Source organism: Aspergillus stella-maris (assembly GCF_047715825.1).
Source record: "Aspergillus stella-maris strain CBS 113639 unplaced genomic scaffold BDV14scaffold_2, whole genome shotgun sequence".
Taxonomy (NCBI): Eukaryota; Fungi; Ascomycota; class Eurotiomycetes; order Eurotiales; family Aspergillaceae; genus Aspergillus; species Aspergillus stella-maris.
The window spans coordinates 643,842-660,144 of NW_027396796.1; the positions used below are offsets into that span (position 1 = coordinate 643,842).

Here is a 16,303-nt window from a genome sequence, read left to right on the forward strand (position 1 = left end):
TGTCTGTAGTTTGCTGCAAACGTTGTGGTTGGCGCCAGGAATCCATTTTTATCGTCCCCGCCTCGTTCCGGCCACTCTGACTTGCCGATCCATCTTCCTCTTCTCAAGTCCCCAGCCCTCAGCCCGATCGTCACTTCGTCCCATCCTCCATCTTCCACCCTTCAATCCTCCGTTTCATCCTGATCATCTTGCGTCATCTGGTCTCGCTTTCCACTCTTTCTATTCTCTGTATCTTTTCTTCGATCGCTTCGACGCCTTATCGACGAGGCTTCTCTTTTCCAGTCAATGAACGATGCGGGGATCTGAGGCATCGGCGCCCGGTGCTCTCTGGGATGCTTCCTCGACCCTTGCGACTGCCATCAAAACGAATCCTACTTCTCTCGAAACTAATATCAATACACCACCCATAACCGACACTCAACATGCATTACCGAAAATTGAACGCAGTTTCCAAACAGCGTCGTGGGACCAAAATCATGACGGTCACATCAGCGTCAGTGGCAACTCGACCGGGAAGGGCATCCTGATTGGGGTTCTATCGGCCTTTGGCTCAGCGGCTGTCGCGGTGATTGTTTTGGCTGCTTTCTTCTTTTTCAAGTATACTCAGCGCGGTCGGATTTTGCTGGATCGTATGGGCCGACCGGGTGAATTTGATGATGAGCAAGCATTCCTGCGCGAGGAGGCCGAGGCCTTGGAGACCATGGATGATCTGTCAAGGTCGGAGTATATGCGATCAAAGGGTAAGTTTAGGTGTCAATCCCTCGTTTTCGCGTTCTGCGATAATGGCTAACTTGTTTGTTCTAGCGTTTGTCGAAGCGTATCCTCCCGAGTCATCGCAGACCGACATCTCCTTATCCCAGTTCCTCGCCATCCAAGAAAAGGGTGTATCCGCATGGGAATTTCAGCCCGAACTCGAAATTGCCAACTGTTTTGTGGAAGGTCGAACAGAAATCGAATTCTACGACTCAATATGCAGTGTTCAAACAAACCTACCGGTGCCTAAACAGAACGATGTCTATTATTGGGAAGCCAAAATCTACGATAAACCTGAAAACACTCTCATCAGCATCGGCATGTCTACGAAGCCCTACCCTCTGTTCAGATTACCTGGTATGTTTCTAGTTGGTGACTCCGAAAGTTCCGTCAGTGGCTAATTTTTGTGTCCGTAGGTTATCACAAGGCGTCAGTAGCCTACGACTCCACCGGTCATCGAAGATATAATCAGCCTTTCACTTCGCTCCCATATGGACCTCCGCTCACCCAAGGCGATGTCGTTGGCGTCGGCTACCGACCCCGGTCTGGCACGATATTCTTCACCCGCAATGGCAAGAAGTTGGAGGATGTTGTCCACGGTCAAAAGTCGCAAAACTTCTTCCCTACTGTCGGAGCGAATGGCCCTTGCACTGTCCACGTGAACTTTGGACAGATGGGATTTGTGTTCATCGAAGCCAACGTCAAAAAATGGGGTCTAGCACCGATGACTGGCAGTCTAGCACCCCCACCGCCATACGGAAGTGAGCAAGGTAGCATACTTCTCGAGTCTGGCCGAGAAAGCGCCGCTCACTTGGCGAACCGGGTCTACCAAGACCCCAGCTACGCACAAACCAGCTCAACGGTTCGGATACCGCCTGCTGCCAGCCCTGGGCCAATTCGATCTCCAACAGATATCTCGCTCGCTCCGCTCGCGCACGTTCCTTCACATGAGGATTCTGGCGAAGGTTCAAGTCGAGGAGTCACCAGCAATCCTGAGCAGGTATCCTTGGTGAACCCTGATGATTTGGAGCAAGGGCCCCCACCGGAGTATACCAGCCCTGACGGGAGTCCGAGAAACAGCCATGAGTACTCGCGAGAGGGCCAACCGCCCATTCCCAGCTACGATGCAGCTGTTGGAAATCCTGATGATACCACCTCGCACGACCAGTAAGCCAACGATCTTGGCTTGTTCTGGTCACGATTCTGTTTTGCAAAGTTTCAGTTTTTAGCGGGTCGGGTTGGCGTTCTGGTAAGCGGGTTCCGCTGGTGGGACTGCCATGGTATTTATATATATAGGGACTGGTTATCTGTGTTTTCGCGGTGTGATCCTGGGTTCACCGCTCAATTGGTGTCTGGGGATAGTGGAACGACTCATGTATCTTATGAACTCACTTGGGACCTGAAAAGGCCCACGGCGTTGTTGACACACACTCATGTTTATAAGCACCGACTTTGTATACCTCTTGACGGTCTTTTCAATGATATCCCATTTTTGCTGTCATAACATTGAGGTGGACGTAGTGACAAGCATAGACACAGTGGTTGCATGACTCGGATCGATCGATCGCAAACACGCAATTTGACGAAGCCGGCTAACCGCCCTTATTAATCAATTAAACAGCATGGCGACCGGCCAATAAAATATGCATATGCGCACCCGCTCTTTAGACTACGTAGGGAACTGGAACATGAGGTAGGAGGGTTTATATCACCGTACATTGCTGTCGATCCCCCTCCTCTTCTCTTATCTTCCTCAACTTCCTCTCGCCCAGCTCGAGCTCCAGAAACAATCAAGCCGCGGGACACAAGATGCGCCTTTCACTTTCACGGCTCTCACCCCGAGCACTCAAGCCGTACGCGGCCGAGTTTCTCGGGACCGCGTTGATCATCGTCATCGGCGACGGAGTGGTCGCGCAGGCCCTGCTATCCGACTACACCTATGGCACCTGGCTCTCAATCAACCTGGCCTGGGCAGCTGCTGTCTGCCTGTCGGGGTACCTGTCAACGCCCAGCCCCGTCTGCAATCCCGCAATTTCAATCGTCATGGCTTTTGTCCGACCGCAACGGGACCAGTGGAAAAGGCTCCCGGGCAAGCTGCTCGCTCAGTTTCTGGGGGGATTCGTCGGTGCCGCTCTTGTTTACATCAATTACCGCTCGGCCATTCTAAACTGGGACCCTGAGTACACGATCCCTGGTGGGTCGATCCTGAGTCCAAAGGGCCACCACTCGGCTGGTGTCTTCTGTACATATCCGGCTGCATTCTTCTCCTCGAACTGGGAGGCTGTCTTCAATGAGGCGCTGGGTGCTTCCGTGCTCATGTTCGGCGTGTTGAGCATCTCCGACCCGGTGAACGCGCAGCGCTTCCACTCGCCCCAGCTATCCATGTTCTTGCTCCTGGTTGCAATTGGCGCTGCCCTGGGCTGGCAGACCGGATATGTACGTGTCTTTGTTGTTTCTCTTTATCTCATACTAACAGACTATTTTAGGCGATCAACCCGGCCCGAGACTTCGGCCCTCGCCTCTTTTCGGCGTTCCTCTACGGTCGGGAAGTGTTTACAGCGGCGAACTATTACTTTGTTGTGCCGCTCTTTGCGCCCTTCCTTGGCTGCTTTGTGGGCGCGACCGTGTACGACTCGCTTCTTTATGAGGGCGAGGGATCGCGCATCACCGATGCTCTCGATAAGGTTGAAGATCGGGACGGCGAACTTCGGTTGCACTAATTTGCATCCTCCGATGAGTGACCGATGAGGTTCCTGGTGTGTGCCCACCGGTTGAAGTACTCACGGGGTATTGTCGGGTGAGAGGACCTTGTGGTAGGGGCTCTTGAATGACATTGCGGGCCTCTCAGAGCTGTTGAATGAAAGGCCGTTGAGAGGAGGATGAATACATTTGATTCTATATAGTCTGAACGGGTATTTTAGATTGTATATTCGAGTTCAGGACTCGTCTGGATTTTGACTGATCTGGTTGGTTTCGGCAATTCTTTGTTGGGAGAGCAGGACTTGCATGTCGAGATTGGATTGGAACATGTAGTTTTACGAGCAGACTCTAACAATGGAGGATTTATGACTATCGATAATGCGGTCCATATATAAGTTAGTAGCTAATGACAAGATAGACTAGAGCTCTATAGGCGTAGGTATGTATGGGCTAGTGCAGCGTACTATGGACTCAAGTCGTGCTACAGTACCTTACAAGGATCTGCCCCGCAGGAACGCAGGGACAATTGGAGTTCTGGACATCGATCGGACACTAACTGCATCTCACATTAGTTGCAAGGAAGTATAGGACTCCAAGGGTTCGTATAAAGTCCTGAGGCACGGCAGCAGGGCCATTCCACACCATTCCCAACCAAGAAGGCGCGGCAAACCAGCCCAGTACCAGCCAGCCTCTCTCTCCCTCCAGCTCTCTCTTTCTCTCGCCCACTCACTCTATCGCACCTTCTTTGTCTGCACCTCTCTTCTTTCTTCTGTTGCTTCAAGAACAATTATTCTTCTTCTTCTCTTCTCTTCTTCTTCCATCTCTCTCCATAACCCACTTACCAAGCACATAGCTCTTACAATCACATTGTCTACGAAACATCTCGGCTTGTCCCGCGTGCTGCAGTGTCACTGTTTCAGATCAGCCTCCAGCCACCATCCCGGGACTGGCTCTGGGACTATACACTATCGCGCTCCACCCGAGACCCTTTCGCTCGCTTATCTACCAGATTCAGTGGGTATCTCCCTGCTTGGAACATGTTTATGTTATGCTACATCGTTACTGACTGGCTCGTAGATTCCTTGCTCTTGCGACTAACTGCTTCGCTTGCCACTCTTTCGTCAGCGCTTACCTGCTCTTTCATTGCACTGATATCGCTGCTTTTTTTTAGCCTTGCTTGCCCGCTGCATCCCGGCAATTACCTTACTTTTGGTACACTACGACGAGATTTTCCTGCTTTTATCGACTAAACTACCCTCTTATGCTCAGAGCCAGTGACTTATTCTTGCAACGACAAATCGAGAAAAAGAGACGAGAAGTATCGACCTTGTTATTTCGCATTTCAAGCAACTAGCCTCCTGAATCATCGACAGGATGCCACCGAGGAAGGCCCCTGCCAATCCGAAGAAGGGTCAAGCTTCTGATGACCATGAGAAAGACATCGGTGACACAGGAGAGAATCCTCAAGGGTCAGAAAACACTGGGGACCATGGGAAAGGCGCTGGGGATAAAGGAAAGAATCCCGAGAGGCCAGAGGACACTGAAGAGAAAAGTTCACCTGCGATGCAGGTTATTGTTCTAGTAAGCCATTGGCCTCCGATATCACCTAGCCTCGATTGTTTTATCAGCAGTTGCTACCCTAATATTGCTCAGAGACCATGCTGACGTTCCCTCCAGGGACCAACTGGTGGCCCCCGCGAAGACAGAGTCACCAGCCTGCTTGTCCGATCTCAAGCGACCGAATGGGCTCCGAACTCCGTCGTTGCTGTCGATGCAGGCACTCTACTTTCCCCAATCATTGCCTGCCTCGAGAATTGCACGCAGACCGACGGCGTCCTCACGACTGGGGCTTTTGCCGGGCTACCAACACCCTTTGATTCTGCTGAAGCAAACGCGGTCCACATCTTTAGAAAGGTCATCGGCAGTGTTCTGATAACGCACGCCCATCTGGATCATGTGGCAGGTTTGGCCATGAACACTCAACTCCTCGCAGTTGGGACGGAGCCAAAGGCTGTTGGGGCACTTGATTCTGTTATACGGGCTCTCCAAACACACATTTTCAACAATGTGATCTGGCCAAACTTTTCCAATGAAAACGGGGGAGTCGGCTGTCTCACGTACCACCGCCTTCCGGACGGCCCAGGTAATATGGGCATGGGTGACGACGCGGGTTATCAAAGCGTTTGCGAGGGGTTGCTCACTCAATGTTTTGCTGTCAGCCATGGCAAATACCCAGTCCCAGACACCGGTGAGGGTGCTCATTCGGAGAGAGAACAACCCGAGAGTGACACAGGGTGAGTGGTATTTTCATTGTTTCGCAACAGAATTAATTCAATAATGTTTGCATTCCGAAGGTCTCGAAGGTCATCTCCTCCAAAGACCCCTGGTCAAACATATACGACAGTCGACAGCTCCGCATTCTTCCTGCGAGACCAGGAAACCGGCACTGAGATTCTCGTATTTGGCGACGTTGAGCCTGACAAATTATCTGTTTGTCCCCGCAATAGGAGGGTTTGGGAAGCCGCTGCGCCCAAGATCATTTCGAAGAAACTGCGCGCCATTTTCATCGAATGCTCCTATGTGGATGCTATCCCGAATGTCAAGCTCTTCGGCCACCTATGCCCGCGTCACTTGACTACAGAACTCGCTGTGCTGGCTGATTGTGTAGCCAAGAAGCAGGACAAGCAACTCTGTCCAGCTACAAAGCGCAAACGCGACAGTCCTGGAATAAGCAAAGACGAGCGTGGTACTAAAAAGCAAAAAAGCAAGGATAGTGGTTCATCAGAGTCCAGTCGCTCGCGCCAGGAACGCGAGCAAACCCCTGACGATTTTACTGTTCTCGAGGAGCCGCTGGCTGGCCTGTCCGTGTATATCCTCCACGTCAAGGAAAATCTCGATGATGGCCCATATCCTGGTGATATCATTCTCGACGAACTGAAAAAGCTTGGGGCTGCGGCGAAACTAGGATGCAAATTTTATCTCCCATACCGTGGGGAAAGCATTGAGATATGATTTCCGTTGTCAACTTGATTACACTCATACTTTTGGGGACATCGACTGTAACGCCACCGTTCAGAAACTTCAGCATCATCTTTATTATTACGGCTTAGCTATGGCGTTCAGGTATCAGAAACGGAGGCATTTTCGAGGGAGGCGTTATGTCGTTACGATATCCAAGCTACGGTGCATTTCATTCCACTGTACACTCTTTTTCAGACAATAGATCAATAAATGGCTTTATATCAACGATGTCTCGGGTATTTACTCCGTGGTAATGAGTTCTGATATAGTACATAGCAAGCCCTACGAGCTAACCCCCTTCTTCGCATTCGCAACAACATCCTCCCAAACGGCCTCCGTTCCAGTCGGAACCGTTAACCCCATCTGCCCGCCCTGATCACCATCCAAATCCAAAATCTCCTCCCCATCCCTCGCAAACGCGATCAAATCCTCCTCAACCCCCCACTCCCCCATCGCCATTACCCCCACAGGCACCCGATGCCCACCATCCTGAACATAACCAGCGGGACAAGAAATAGCCGGACACCCCGTAAAATTCGCCAACCAGACATACTCCATATTCCGAACCGACGCCCTCCCATCCGAAACCCCCCTCACAAGATCCGCCTTCCCGCCGGAAATCTTCCACCCCGGTATCGGGCTTGTCGGGGTGAATATCAACAATCCCGGATATCTTTGAAACAGGAACGCAAGATGCGACATCAAGAGAGATCTCAATCTCTGCGCGGCAAGGAAGTCCTGCGATGTAATCTGGTACATCCCCATTGAAACGAGGACTTTGTTTGGTGCGGTTAGGTTCTTGATTTGGTTTGGTGATAAGCCAGAGGCTATTTCGGACATTATGGTCACTACGTGCGCGCGGGCGCCCTCTGGGATATAAGGTATTGTAATATCGATGACGTTGTACCCCTGCGCGCGGTAGAAATCGAGTGCTTTATCGAAGATTGCGCGGACGGGTTCCTCGGCTCTATCGAGCCAGGGGCGCATTATACCGAGTGTTTTGTTCTTGGGTCTGTCTGGTGTCTGGGATAGGGTGAGATCTGAGAGGGGGTGCGGGAAAGAAGCGGATTTAGCGTCCTCTGAGGCTTTCGCGGGTGTTGCCATTATTCTATATGCGAGCGCTAGATCGTCGATGTTTGAGGCTATGGGACCCATGACGCCCACTGACGTCGCGAGACCAACTGTTGGGAATCCGCTCACGCGGTTATGAGAGGGTTTCAGGCCCCAGATGCCGCAGAAGGAAGAAGGGATGCGGATTGAGCCGCCGCCGTCGGCGCCTAGGGCTATGGGGACGAGACCTGCTCCAACGGCGTATGCGGAGCCGCCGGAGGAGCCGCCGGTGTAGTAATTGGGGTTGTGCGGGTTCAGAGGTGTGCCGAAGTTGGGGTTATTGTTTGTTGTGTCTTTTGCTATTAGCTTTCTCTCATGGGAAACGGGGATAATGAAGACGCACCGAGTCCAAGCTCATGCATAGTAGATTTCCCAATGACAATTGCCCCTGCCTCCTCCCACATCTTCACGCACCAGGCCGTTTCGCCCGCGAATTCACCTGAGAAATCCATCTTTGAGCCGAGCGTGCGTTTGTAGCCCTTCATGTGTACTTCGTCTTTTACCGTGACGGGGATACCGTCTAGTAGTCCTAGCGGTTTCCCATCTTTGTATCGTTGCGTCGATTCCGCAGCCGCAGCGCACGCCTTCTCAACGGCTGTTTCGAGGAACGCAACGGAGTGTTTCCCAGGCGGGGTTGTGTCGCGCCAGGTCAACGGGAGGAGGGAGTCGATTACTTGTGTCGGTGAGAGTTCGCCGGATGTATAGAGCGCGCGGTAGTCGGCAGTCGTGTAGTATCCCTTTTCGCCTTTTCTCTTTGTTTCGGGGGTTGGAAGGGTCGATGTGGTCTCTTTTGTGGACTGCTGCTGGCCATTGCGAACGGGAATAACGGTTGGATCAAAGATTGGTACGTAATTGTTCAGTTCGGGGATGTTGCGGACGACTTCGAAGCCTGCGCCTTTCCAGAAGAAGCTCTGGATTAGGCCAATGTTTGCGATTCTATCCACAAGCTTGTATTAGTTTGTGATTAAGGTCGGAAATAGCTAGCTAGGTACTCACAACGTAGCTCCAACAGCAAGCGGTAACCCGCGGAAGACCGGTATACTCTGGTCTTCATTCTTGTAAGGCACATCCGGTCCCTCACGGACAGCAGGGTAATTGAGGAAAGTCGTCTCCCCCTTGACGGGCGCCATTGTTGTGAGGCTGTCCTAGCCTGTACACAGTAGGCAATTGAGAGGTGAAGTTGAGCTGAGTGAGAACTGGAGTGGACTCAAGTGGAGGCGATGGAGCTCAGAATAAGCTCTTGGAATGGCTTGCATGTGATTCTTGGTTACTCATCCTTCGTGGGCTTTCCCCGCTCTCATACTTGCAGCTTACCTCAAACTGCTGCTTTAATTTGTGGGTTAATATAGAGTGGTCTACCTATCATGTTGGAACTTTCGTGAGCTTGACTCCGCCGCATTTGGACTCGAGGATCCTGGCTGTGTAACGGTGGCTTGGTGGCTCTTCTTTATGGATTGGTTATACAAGCCCCAGACACGCTCACATGCAATGAGTTCTTGGGACGGCTTGATATTGGAGTACATTATGTGGATATTTGTAGTCGCTAATAAGATACTATTTGAGATAATATACAGACCTTTTTTGGGCAACTCCTTACAAGGATAACTTCAAGTTGGCTTTTTCGAGTCCCACAGCAACTGCTGTAATGACTGCGGCATATCCGACGAGAATAGCCATGGCCTGGGCATCATTGACATCCAACGTCGGAACGGTCAGGTTCACCGCTCCTGTGAGGAGATTAGCGATCAAAAAGACGGCCAATCCGCCGCGATTGAACGCCCTCATGATTGGGCTCGTCGCGAGAGCTGCCCGCCCCGTCTCCTCGTTCTTTCTAGACGCCGACACTCGGTGGACAGGAGGAAAGAAAAGTGTCTCAATGAGACAGAACAGGAAGAGTTGGGCGTTGTTGAACGCCGCAACCCAGAGGACATACGGCATGTTGGCGAGACGTCGCGACACCGGTATGTTGGCACCGTAGCTTAGGAAGTATGTAGAGTTCAGCGTGAAGAGCGTGATGCAGCCTAGTGCTTGCACCGCAAGGCTACTGAGCACCTGCTTCCTGGCGTGTTGTGGAGTTGCGGAGGAAGACGCCCCGCTCGACATAATTTGAATGCCGGTGGCACGTCCAGCGAGGAAAATCGCGAGGTAGCCGAGAAAAGAGAAAACTCCTTCACGGTTCTTCGAAAGTAAATCAGCTCCTCGCGGCGAAACGAGGATATAGCTCTTCAAGTCGGTCGACTCGAGCGCAACTTGGTAAAGCACGGCGACGGCAAGGGAAAGAACCTCGTATGAAGGAATAAACGTGGCCAGTCCTTCAAATATCTCCACAAACGGTGGCAGAAAGCCCAGCGTGAAGAAGAAATTCCAATGCACACCGTACTCAGTGACATGTTCGGCATAATCCAGATTCTTGACGCTATAGAGTCGGATTAGACCCAAAACAAGAAGCGGGATTGAGTGCCGTATTGACGCTCGGAATCGCTGGGCCATTGTTTTCGAAGCGCTGCCCTGCTTGCTTTTGAGGAGAGCGCGAGCGGATACCACTCCTCCCGAAAAGACAAAGGACCCCACGCCCAAGTCCATCAGCGACGTGCCCCAGTTCTCAGCTTTGGCAAACCGGCGAGGAAAGACACGAAAGTCCACCGCTAATATGGCAATGCACGTTATGATCATCATGGCGGCGCGGTAGATGGTGAGGAATGGGTGTATAGGTAAAGGCGCGTCAGGTCCATTTTGTGAGGCTGCGGTCTGCGGAGGTTTCGCTTTTGTTTGCGTCCGACGAGGTCGTGAGTTCAAAAGTATAGGGATCGCAGGAGATATCAAGAGGAGGCTGAGGAGCCATGGAGCAGACGAGTAAAAAGTCGTTGCGAAGAGAATGGCGAGGACATTGAGAAGGAAGTCGGTGATGAGTGCGGCAGGACCGTAAGGTGTGAAGAACGAAAGTCGGGACTGTAGCACCGACCAAAGAAGTACGGAGGCCTGTTAAGTCCCAATCCATTAGTATACCAAGAGATGAGATATCAGGATACTGGGCGAAGTTCTTATGACACACAGGAGCAACGAGCGTCACGGCGTTGATTTCATGGATGCTTCCTCCGGCCAGGTTCGACACGAATGCTTCCTTCCGGGTCTTATAGTCGGAGTTCATTATGCTGGTTGGTTATGTACAGATGGCCAAATGCATGCGAAATGCCCTCAACAGAGCATTATTCCAACGGGTTGTGTTTGCGATCGTTGCGCGTCGACTGGATGTTTTATTGACGCGTCGCAAATCTGGCCTTTCCGCGTCTCGTAATTACATGGTGTGCTGACTCTCCGCCCGCATTCGTATTGTATTCATGGTAATCATAATACTATACCTTCCCACAGTGCTATACAACAACAATCAGACAATCTAATTCTCCAAACCGAGTACATCGTCCTTTCTCATGATCCTCAGTCGCGATTTTCGCTTCTCTCCTGCTGAATTCACGGGTGTTGCTTGCCTGGTATTATCATGTTTTGATCTTCGAGTCTTCAGAGTCTGGATCTTGACGATCACTGCCAGCTGTTCTCCTCTCATCGCCAGGGATGCGCTGGCTTTTGTTTACCCCGCAATCCAAGTTCGAAGGATGCTCGAGGGTTGATCTATCATCTGCAATTCGATCATGCTTCATGCATCCTCTTCCCTGGGTCCCTTCACCGATTCTCCGGCGATACTTCCAATTTGAGATAAGAACACTTCAGTGAGGCAATCCCCGATACAATTGTCCGTCAGCGTCTGATCAACCCCTCGCATTGAGCGCTCAAGAAAGACGCATCAGACCACAAGACCTACTACTGTGCTCCATGAGGGACTAGATTGCTCTTGAACTCAGAATTGTCGCCACAAACAAAATGCTCTGCTGAACACGTGGAGCTAAAATCAGAACCGCTGCTCTGGGGATGGTGCCGTCTGCACTCTGCAGGCTACAAGCGCCACACGATCTCTCCGGCCATTCTCGAGTTTCATGGCATCTTTCCAGGGTCCGGGCCATTGTCCGGTGCCCTCAACAGTCACTGGCCTTGGTTTCTTCAGTAAGTAAAAGTGTACCTGCAAGTGTTAGTGGTGCATTGTTGGGTGTGAACTCGGGATTTCATTTTCATCAGCTCCAGATGAATCGCGCTGATATGCTCGTAAAACTTTATGTAGGTTTTAAGTGTCAAGCAATAATCCCCAATACAAGATAGGGTGCGATATCAACAAAAAACAGCCCGTGGATACCGCGGCCACCATCTTCCGCGATTCTTCAAGTCGTATACTCTGTTCAGCCTCCGAAGTTCACCGAAATTGCGCAATGCAAACCGGGAATATTATCAGATCGAGTATAAATAATCGAGCGCAGAGGACCGCTCGGTTTTCCACCGTCCGATAACCTTGTTTTCGACGAACGATCGCAATATCAGAGTTTAGAGAACCACACGGTGACAAACTTCGGCCACACTTCGGAAAGAAGGATTGAGGCCATGGGCCCGAACGAATCATGATGAATGGGGCACAAAGAACAATTGATTCAGGAACGCAGAGTACGAAGTGGGAGATCATGAGATGGATCATGGCTGGCTCACTCCACTGCTACTTTCCGAACTCTTGAGCTCTTGTTCTGGAAACTTAATCCTCCGGAGAGGAGCTCGCGACAATCATCTCGGAATCTCGGACAAGAAGGTAATCGAGGCCATCGAACTGCATTGCTCCAATACGTCATACATGGCCCGATTGATGGTTGTCATTGGCGTTCTGGCCTTCTACTTGCACAGCATCCCCACTTTTCTCCGTACTCGTATGGTCTGCGCAATGCTTCTTGTTTATCGTTCTCCAAGTCCACACACTTGTCCGCAAGTGAACAGACCTCATTGGACGCCATTCTGAAGACTGAAGAGAGCCTCTAGTTGTCACTCTAAGGCTGAAGATGCTAACAACAATGATGAACGCAATTAAATGGCTAGGTCCATGTCCAATCTCGAGTTCGAGCATTGTGGATTGTGGAGTCGGCATGCACTTTCCGTGTGGCTTAGCCGGCTACACCACCCATGGTTCTAGAATTCTAGTGCAAGCCATCATGATCCAAGATCCAACGATGGAGGTTTCGGAGACTCGCCGTTCCCTCAGCCAGGAGCTACTTCGACTAGTCAGTTTGGCTTGTCAGCACTAACAAGCGAACCTGAATCATAAACATTCCGAAAACCTTCTCAAGATTCTCGACATTATTTTTGCGGATTGCCAAGGTCGAAGATCCCAAAACACGGTGGCAGGTGCCTCTGCAAGAGATCGAGCACGGGCACAATATCATCAAATTATGAAGTCTAGCCTCTCAACAAATGGCCTCAGCAAGTTGACCAACATTCGTGCGTCTTGAAACGCCTAGTTAGCGGCGGAACATGGGACGTGTTTTTTGGACCGCCCTTCCCTGTCCTCTTCCAGTGCCACATTCCAACTTCTGACCAGCCTCTTCTGACAAGATCTCATATTCCACCGGGCGTTTTCTTGCCCCCCTTCCCTTTCCGTGCAGCAGCATATACTCCTGAGGCCTGGGCCAAACATTGCTCTCCGATGCCTTTCCCTTCAGAGAAATCTAGCGGGACTGATCCATGGATCTCAAGGGTCTAACTGCTGGATCCATTGTCGCCACTCAACCATGTGGCTCGGATAAACCTCGTGCTAGACTAGCGATGCTTTTGTCCTTGGGAAATAATTGCCAGAGATTAATCTTCGCTTGAGTTCGGGCGGGTTTTAAAATACACCCGAGATGTTTGGAGAGGACACCAAAACTTATGTATATTTACACGATTACACGACCAGATCGGGTAACCCCTTTTGATCCGCATAGCGCCATAGCCACACGTTTAGGGCAACTTTGATCAACCGCTTCTTGGGTGCCGAGTCCTCCATGTCCATTTAGGAACTAGGGCATGCCCGACCTCTCCTGGTGGGTTGGTCGGAGGATTCCATAGCGCGGACCCATAGTAATAGCTCCCTTAGAAGGGACGCTATGCTCGCCATTGCCACCAACTTCGTCTCCCAGGGTATCTCTCGCCCGCTGTGCCTGCCCATTGGCGCCCTATGCGCCTGAGGGCCTCCTGGTATCTTGGGAAGCTAGTATCCACGGAGTGTCCCGGCCCCAGAGTCCCAGAGTACTAATGGCTTATTAATGGAGCTGTTGGAAGTCCCAATTGACTGACCGTCGATAATAATGTTTGGCACTATTAGTCAAGTGATCGAGTGGCTTGCTTCAGCTGGCGATTGTTGTGAAGACGATACCAGTGCCTAAGTCCGAGCCGATCTCAGCTCCAGGCTATCGACATCCGCGACGTTCCAGTGGCTTGCTCTGACTGGGGCAGATCCCTCTTTATCTTTGTGTTGCACCGCACCAGCGATGCGGTTCCTTTCGTTTTATCTTTTTCTACCCTCTCAAGTCTTGACTTATTTTTATCCAGACTCTTCCATCCTTCTCCCCTCCCGAAACAGCTCTAGCTTACTACGACCCACGCACGTGGTACGACTATAACCACTCTAACATCTACGAAATCAGGCATCTGTGGCGCGCACAAACCTGGGATGAAGTCTTCCCCAACGAACTGGCCTACCGTTAGCGAGAGAAAATACATCTACAAGCTACCGACTCTGTCAATTGGTATCTAGATTGGAGCACAGAATGAGCTCCACACCAGAGCCCTCGCATTCAAAGAAAAAGGAAACCCGCGCTGGGACACGTAGAGTAACGTCGCTCAGCGCTGAGCAATTGGAGAGAAAACGCGCCAACGACCGTGAGGCCCAGCGAACGATTCGACAACGGACGAAGGAGCACATTGAGCGACTCGAACTTCAGGTGGCCGAGCTTAGAGCCAAAGGGGACAAATTCGATGAGGTCGTACGAAGAAATGCTCTGATGGAAACCGAGATTCGGGCGTTGAGGCATCAATTGTCCATGGCGGCGGGGAGTACGGGCTACCAGAACTTGGGTAAGCCTTGCATTTAAGATCACTTCCCCACCATCCGCCACTTTACTTACTCTTCATCGAATGCTGCATAGAAGAGCCATACAGTCAACAACCGGGGCCGATCATTCCATCTCCCCAATACCCCGGGACTCTTGCAGCGACCTCAGCATCTCGGACGCCGTCTGTTTTATCCACCTCGAGCCAAGTTTCAACTACGCGGGATTGGCCGCCTTACACCTCAACGCGGTCTTCTTCGAGATGCGAATCATCGGACACTGAGTATCCCGTCAAAGTCGAGCCTTGGGCATTCGAAGGGCCTTCTCAAGCACCTGTCCCAATGCCCATCCAACAACCGCACGTCGGCTACCATTCTCAAGGAACAGGCCATGTGCCAGAGCCGGCTTTCCAACCGTACCAGCAATTGTATCACGGACCGAGTGCCAGTCGAGCGGCCGGGGAGGAAATGCCGCCTCATAATCAGCACCCCCATGAGGTATCTTATGAGTCCGCTCACCGACCTGTATCGGCGCCATCAGAGACTCAGACAACCCCGTATCCTACCCTACAACCACCGCCCCAATTCCAACAGTTAGTGACCCATCCTCAACAACCGCAAAGGGGTGAATTTCACTACGACTGGGTACCCCGATCATGACAAGCGGACCAACTCTATTCGATGAACTGAGCTTTCCATGGACCGATCAGTTTGATGGCGAAAAGTCGCAGAACACGACGCAAATGTTTGCTCGAATTGATCCCGCTGTCCACCAGACAACCGCACACTGTACAACATCTCAGCCATGTAAGTCCTCGCTCACGGCTCGAACTGCTTCAGCCTCCGAACAGTCCGTGCAAGCAGGCTAATTAGGACTGGAACAGACTTTACCACAACTACTTCTTGCATCGAATCCCGTTCATCCGGTTCGAAATCTATTCATACATCAAATATTCGTCAAACCTTCAGATTAGATTATCAATCACAAGCCCGATTTAGCCACCGCGATGCGAACCTGAAACATTGATGTGGATATCCTACGCCAAATAACAACTTACCTCCAACAAAGAACGAGCGAGAACGAGGAAGATCTTGCGTCATACTTCTACGTTCCGGAAGCGCGTTAGGAGCAATATCAACAACCATGGATCACACATTCAACACACCGCAATTTTGGGTTATCTCGGCTCGCATACACTCTATACACGCTAGAATTGTATTATCTGTGCTTGGATGCCCAAGGGGTCAATTGACGTCATTATAAAGCGGGACTCGGACTCGGTCTCGGTCTCATCGTCCCCCGTTTCTCCATACATGATATCAATCTTCTTCATCAGTGGCCGGGAAAAAATATCCTCATGCGCCACATGTTTGAGACGATGCCTCAGTGCCTAACGTACCTATCTCCGGGGGCCAAACCCACATACTTACTTATAGACAAGGGGATGCATTGCAATGTTATAATGTCACGAGTTTATGAGCAATAAAAAAAGGTTATAATTGGAAAAGTGATACCCGTTACTTGCTCTGGATACATACTTTATGCGCCTGTAAAGAGTAGTGATCTGTGGTAAATCTGAACGTTCTGGTCGCCTTCTATACGGATCCAGTTGGGTCATTGTTGGCTTGTAGTCTGATCATCACTCTGGATTCCCCCTACCTCGTAGTCATGCATGTATATCCGGTCCCTGATGTCAAAGATATCATAGTGCGAGTGTCGAGCAATCCGCGTTCATCAACAATCCCTCTCATTGTCACCATCGTAAA

At 51.0% G+C, this 16,303-nt stretch overlaps 6 protein-coding genes across 6 annotated transcripts; 4 read left to right on the plus strand and 2 right to left on the minus strand.

Annotated features, from left to right (window-relative positions):
- The first annotated feature begins 3 nt into the window (after positions 1 to 3).
- BDV14DRAFT_163274 (SSH4 family protein) lies at positions 4 to 2,408 on the plus strand. Its single transcript, XM_073767009.1, has 3 exons — positions 4 to 740; positions 805 to 1,110; positions 1,170 to 2,408. Exons 1-3 carry the CDS (start codon positions 293 to 295, stop codon positions 1,922 to 1,924), a joined length of 1,509 nt encoding a protein of 502 aa, XP_073633408.1. The 5' UTR covers positions 4 to 292; the 3' UTR covers positions 1,925 to 2,408.
- A 1-nt stretch (position 2,409) lies between these two features.
- BDV14DRAFT_163275 (aquaporin-like protein) lies at positions 2,410 to 3,830 on the plus strand. The gene is made up of 2 exons (XM_073767010.1): positions 2,410 to 3,189; positions 3,240 to 3,830. Exons 1-2 carry the CDS (start codon positions 2,563 to 2,565, stop codon positions 3,471 to 3,473), a joined length of 861 nt encoding a protein of 286 aa, XP_073633409.1. The 5' UTR covers positions 2,410 to 2,562; the 3' UTR covers positions 3,474 to 3,830.
- Positions 3,831 to 4,188: 358 nt separating this feature from the next.
- pdeA (3',5'-cyclic-nucleotide phosphodiesterase PDE1) lies at positions 4,189 to 6,677 on the plus strand. The gene is made up of 4 exons (XM_073767011.1): positions 4,189 to 4,467; positions 4,531 to 5,034; positions 5,131 to 5,747; positions 5,808 to 6,677. The coding sequence occupies exons 2-4, from the start codon at positions 4,828 to 4,830 to the stop codon at positions 6,463 to 6,465; spliced, it is 1,482 nt and encodes a 493-aa protein (XP_073633410.1). The 5' UTR covers positions 4,189 to 4,467; positions 4,531 to 4,827; the 3' UTR covers positions 6,466 to 6,677.
- Positions 6,678 to 6,756: 79 nt separating this feature from the next.
- On the minus strand, positions 6,757 to 8,714 carry BDV14DRAFT_195137 (amidase; the record flags this gene model as incomplete). Its single annotated transcript, XM_073772105.1, has 3 exons — positions 6,757 to 7,877; positions 7,928 to 8,520; positions 8,581 to 8,714. 3 exons carry the CDS (start codon positions 8,712 to 8,714, stop codon positions 6,757 to 6,759), a joined length of 1,848 nt encoding a protein of 615 aa, XP_073633411.1.
- A 463-nt stretch (positions 8,715 to 9,177) lies between these two features.
- Positions 9,178 to 10,732, minus strand: gwt1 (putative GPI anchor biosynthesis protein Gwt1; the record flags this gene model as incomplete). Its single annotated transcript, XM_073770864.1, has 2 exons — positions 9,178 to 10,563; positions 10,637 to 10,732. The coding sequence occupies 2 exons, from the start codon at positions 10,730 to 10,732 to the stop codon at positions 9,178 to 9,180; spliced, it is 1,482 nt and encodes a 493-aa protein (XP_073633412.1).
- Positions 10,733 to 13,955: 3,223 nt separating this feature from the next.
- BDV14DRAFT_43982 (uncharacterized protein) lies at positions 13,956 to 15,355 on the plus strand. The gene is made up of 2 exons (XM_073776773.1): positions 13,956 to 14,562; positions 14,634 to 15,355. Exons 1-2 carry the CDS (start codon positions 14,256 to 14,258, stop codon positions 15,194 to 15,196), a joined length of 870 nt encoding a protein of 289 aa, XP_073633413.1. The 5' UTR covers positions 13,956 to 14,255; the 3' UTR covers positions 15,197 to 15,355.
- The last annotated feature ends 948 nt before the right edge of the window (positions 15,356 to 16,303 follow it).